A 5,440-nucleotide genomic window follows, 5' to 3' on the forward strand; every position below is an offset into this window, starting at 1 on the left:
GATATTCATTTTAAGATGGTTTATTTTCTAAAAATTACAGAAGGCCCGTCACCTACCTAGTGAACTGAATGACGCAAGAAACTGATTCATGGGTACCTAAAATATCATGCATTAGCCCCATGTTCCTCCCAGGAGCGAAGTACAATAAAAAATTTTTTTTTTCTAAAAAATATATTCTTTTAACAAATAGCTTTTTGCATTTTTGAAGGTTATAGTTCAAGGTATTTTGCTGCATTCAATTGCTTCACCTAGTAGTGGTCCGATCAATTGAAAGCACGAAACAACTTCAATTGGAATTAAAAAGAACTGAATTTAATTACAATTTTCGATTAAAACTATCCCAATTTTTGTTTTTGCTTCTCATATCTTAGATATAGAGCAAAATATTTAATAAAATGTATAAATATTTTTGTAAGGTTTGTATGTTGTATATTTTGTATAGTGGTGATACGCCCCAGTAAGTGTATAATTACCAAGTGTTTCCTTTTTCCTGAGGATAAGAGCTCCACATTCACATAGAAGGTGTATTGAAGTCTTTTCCATTAACCTATTATATTTGCAGTAGTAATCGTTTAATATGCCCAGTTCTTGAGGTGGCTCTGCAGTTCGCAGAGGTCAGATAATACACACGTAAGCATTTTCAACCGGGTCGTACGCATTCCAATAATCCTCTTAAAACACTTCTGGTTATAGCCTACCACAAGACATTTTTAAACCCTGTCGAAATTACGGAAGATTCGTCCATTTCTCCGAACGCGCCAACTTTATCTCTTTCCTCACTTTGTCTCGCATTGCAATGTAGTTGCATGTGTAGTTCGATTCCATAAAAAAGCTCATAATTATCTCATATTAAGAATATTCCGTGTTATCGTAGTATTATTCTATAGGTGCAATAATTTATAGTTTATACATACTAATATGAAAATCAATTAATTTACACTTTAATTGAAAAATTGCGAAAAGCAAAAAAAATTTCCGAATATTTTTTTTTCGGATAACTAAGCGAAAAAAAAAGCATTAAAATTGAAAAATTTTTTTTTTTATTTCCCATTAAATTATTTTATTAAAAGTTAGTGGTTATTTTTAGATTTGATTTCCTGCGATTTTCAGAAAGGAAAAATAAAAACAGAAAAAAAAAAATACCCAAATGTTCTTGGCGTGCCGTTTTTTTTTTTTTTTTTGGAGAAAATACCATGAAATGAGTAATTTGTTCTTTTATTTTTTTGCACAATTTCCCAATTAATCACAACAATTATTCTACTAATATAGTTTCACATTTTCAACTTTACAAATTTGAAATTTTTTTTACATATACATAGATAAAAATTTTATTTCTGAGTAAATATTTTCAAATTTTACCGCCATACTATAGGTGTATATACTGTCGCCGTGATTTCAAATATTGGGTTAACTTTTTACCGACCGTATTGTGTATACAATAGGTAGGTTATGTGATGGCAACAAATTTTGCATATCGAGTTTTCGGTGGGAATGCACTTCTCCATAGTAGGGAAGTGTAAGTAAACTATTTTTAGCAACCTGTCGGTCTGTGTGTGACCGCGTGTATCTCAAGTTCGGCTGAACCGATTTTGATGAAATTTTATATATAAGTTTATTTCCACCATGGCACGGTTTGATCAACTTTTGGGAAATATCAGGCCTTGGGAATTGCACTTTTTAGCGAGTCTGTTTTACATTTTTGAGCATTTTGAAGAAAATATTCAACCGATTTTCTTGAAATATCATAAATAAGCTTTGCTCGACCGTCCGCAAAAATTCCTAGCTTTTGCAACAAATCAGGTGTCAGCAACTGGACATTTACCACGGGCCAAATATACATTTTTGCGTATATAAAGAGAAATAATCGACCGATTTCATTGAAATTTAATACTTAAATTTTTCGTATTAAAACAATGAACATATAAATTTTTTGGAAAGATCAGGGCTCGAGAACTGATCTGCGGGCCGATTTAACATTTTTCACCATATCTTCGGAACGAATTGATGGAATTTCTTGAAATTTGATATTTGAGTTCTGGTTTTTACCGAAACTAACTGGCGAGCAATTTAGGGAATTCGGATAGCACAAAGCGAAACTCTACTAAGAGCCAAATTTACATTTTTCTAATGTCCTAAAAATTGGAAAGAAGTATTTAACAGACATTTTTATAATATTCTGTAACACTTTCATTTAACTAGACAATACACAATGCGGTCGGTTATGTGCTGACCACATCAGATTTTTTTTTTTTATAGTTCTATTTAATTTTGTAATTTTTATGTAGTAAGTAGTATTGTTGTTTATATATACTTACTATTGATATAAATTGCGGTAGCATTTTTTTTTTTATTATTTTTATTATTCTTATTATTGGTAACTTACAAATTTAATATTGTAATATAATAAAGAAGTAAGGTAAATATTATTATGTAGAGGAGAAGAAGAAGAAAAAAAAATCAAAATAAAAAATAATATACGATAAAAGAAGAAGGAGGAAAAAAAAAACAATCAGAAAAATAAAACTAAGCGTATAATTTCATGATTTCTAGTATTACTAACCGACATAAAAATACTTAGAAAAAAAAATATACAAAACTATTAAAATTTAAAAGAAAAAATAAGCACACACAAAAAAAAAAATTGTAATAATGCAACAAAACCACATAAAAAATACAAGAATACAATAAAAAAAAATAAATAAAGTTGGTAATGTCTGATGTTTGAGGTATAGTTAAAATACCAAAAACGACATGGAAGGTCATTTTTTTAACTATTTTTTTTTTTTGTTTTTTGGTTTTTGATTTTATTACAAAAAAAAAATATGAAGAAAAAACAAAAATAAGCAAAATATGAATGTAATCAGAAAATATAGAAGAAAAATTCATACCGCAGAATATTGTATTAAATTTTACCATTATACAAAAAAAAAATTATACCTATATATATATATATATATATATATATATATACTTAAATAAATACATAATATGTACCTATGATCTGTATTATATACAATACCTACAAACAAACAAATATAATATTGTCTTTAACATTAATAATAATAAAATCTAGCTAGAGCTAGCATATGAGTATAAAAAGACTTTTCAAGTTTATTAATGTGAACAGTATTAAATTTAAATCATTCATTCATAGAAGTGATAACTAAAAAATATTCACTAGTTTGAATTCAAAAAAAAAAATTATACACAAAAATTAAAATAAAAAATATTATAGTAAATTATTAATTAAAAATGGCATTTAAAGTAAGGATATAAAAAAGGATATTTTTTTTTTTAAAAACAAAATATATAAAAATTAAATTTAAAATACAAAATTATTTTATAAACTTTCAAAATAATTTGATACAATTGTACTAAACAAATAATCATTGTGAATTCTGAATTTTTTCTTTTTTCTCATAATAAACTTTTTTTAATATTGTGAATTTTTGACATATTGTGTTGTAATATATTTGAAGTTGATTTTGAAATAGAATTTTTTTAAAATTTTTGATTTTCGGAATGAAATTTAATTATCCTTTTTCTTAAAAATATTATAGAATACAGTGTGAATAGACTTTTGTTAAACACATAAAAAAAATTTAATGTAAAATTTATTAAACGATTTCATTATTTTTGAATTTATAATGGAAACTAAATTTTAATTATTTCATAATTAATTTATTAAATTTATGAATTATAATAGCTAATATTATAATTAAAAGATCCTTTAAATATGGTGTATTTTAGTCTTTTAAATTACATATTATTCCGAATAAAAATATTCCTGTTCGAAAATTGTAAAATTTAAGAGCTAAATAAATTGCTTAAAATTTTTAAAAAAAATTTAATTTAAATTTAGCAATTTTTGAAAATTTTAAATTTTTTTTTGGAGAATATTGAAAATATTATATTAAAGAAGATTCAGAATATTAAAACGAAGAAGTTTCAATTAAAAATGATTTGAACAATAGAATCAAATTTAAAAAATTAGAAAAAACTAGATTTAAGATTTAACATTTAGATTATACAAGTCCAATTTTACTATTTTATCAATAGTTCTTAATTATATTTCAAATTAAAAAATTCTATCAATAACTTAGAATTCTGTATCCTCTCTAAAGAATATATGATTTTCAACAATAAAATCTTTGAACAATCATTCCAGTGTAAATTGGAAGACAATTTAAATGAATTACGTGCTACAAATTGTGAACTCAATTTCCATAATACAAAATTTGTATGCAGCCATAGTTGGTTTCAATTTGTTGTATATTAATTTATACATTATCCTTTTCCTAAAATGATTAATAGTATAAGTAAAAAAATTTATTTAAATCTTCAAATAATTTTACAAACCTAGCAAGTTGTCTCTATGAAAGACTCAAATCCTTTTTATATGATTGATTGAATTATTTATTCTCAAAATTCATACTGAGTATAAAAATATCCTTTTGTTATATCATTTAAATATAAAAGTCTTTAAGATCAATGAGAATTATAATTATTATTCTACCAGTTAAATCTTTACACCAAGCTTCTTTTTAATATCTCTTCTATACTAAATAATTTTCTGGATTTCCAAAATATTCGCATTCAAATTTTTTCGACTTTTCTGAAAAGATTAAAAATTCTTATTTATTTAAAAAAAAAGCATTTAAAATTTAATATTTTGTACAATTTCCATTTTTAGTTTATTGCTGTTATTGCATTAGCTGCATTCGTAAATGCTGGACATATTGCTTATGAACCTGCCTATGATCATGGTCATATTCATGGAGGACCAGTACATTATGTTGCTGCAGCACCAGTACATATCGTTAAACATATTGATAATCATGATGATTTAAGTGTACCACAACCATATGATTTTAAATATGGTGTACATGATAGTCATACTGGTGATGTTAAACATCAAGAAGAAACAAGTGATGGACATGGTAAAGTACATGGTTCATATAGTGTTATTGATCCAGATGGTTTTAAACGTACCGTACATTATACTGCTGATGATCATAATGGATTTAATGCTGTTGTACATCGTGAACCAATTGGACATAAAATTGTAGCTGCTGCTCCAGTTCATGTTGCACATCATGCACCCGAAGTACATTATGTTGCTGCTGCACCACATCATCATGCACATGGTTATGAACATGGTTATCATCATTGAGATTTTCTAAAATTATTTAAATTAAATTTTATTTAAAAAGAATTTTAAATTATGAGATTTTTGTTTTTTTCTATTTCATTCATATTTCGACCATTTTATATTTTTATAATTTTTTTTTTTTGATATAAAAAATTTTTGATTGTAAATTATAAGGATTTTGTTTGTACATATGAAAAAAGTAGTAGGAAAAATTTAAAAGAAAAAACTTTTGTATTTTGTAGTTAGTAAAGAAAAAGTTTATTTTTTTTTTTATCAAAGATTCTTTAT

At 25.1% G+C, this 5,440-nt stretch overlaps 1 protein-coding gene across 1 annotated transcript; it reads left to right on the top strand.

Moving 5' to 3' along the window:
• Positions 1–3,142: 3,142 nt before the first annotated feature.
• On the top strand, positions 3,143–5,225 carry LOC129609412 (larval cuticle protein A2B-like). Its single transcript, XM_055521314.1, has 2 exons — positions 3,143–3,264; positions 4,694–5,225. The coding sequence occupies exons 1-2, from the start codon at positions 3,253–3,255 to the stop codon at positions 5,171–5,173; spliced, it is 492 nt and encodes a 163-aa protein (XP_055377289.1). The 5' UTR covers positions 3,143–3,252; the 3' UTR covers positions 5,174–5,225.
• Positions 5,226–5,440: the final 215 nt, after the last annotated feature.

The sequence above is a fragment of the Condylostylus longicornis genome, unplaced genomic scaffold (genome assembly GCF_029603195.1).
Source record: "Condylostylus longicornis isolate FDR11 unplaced genomic scaffold, ASM2960319v2 ptg000039l, whole genome shotgun sequence".
Lineage (NCBI taxonomy): Eukaryota > Metazoa > Arthropoda > Insecta > Diptera > Dolichopodidae > Condylostylus > Condylostylus longicornis.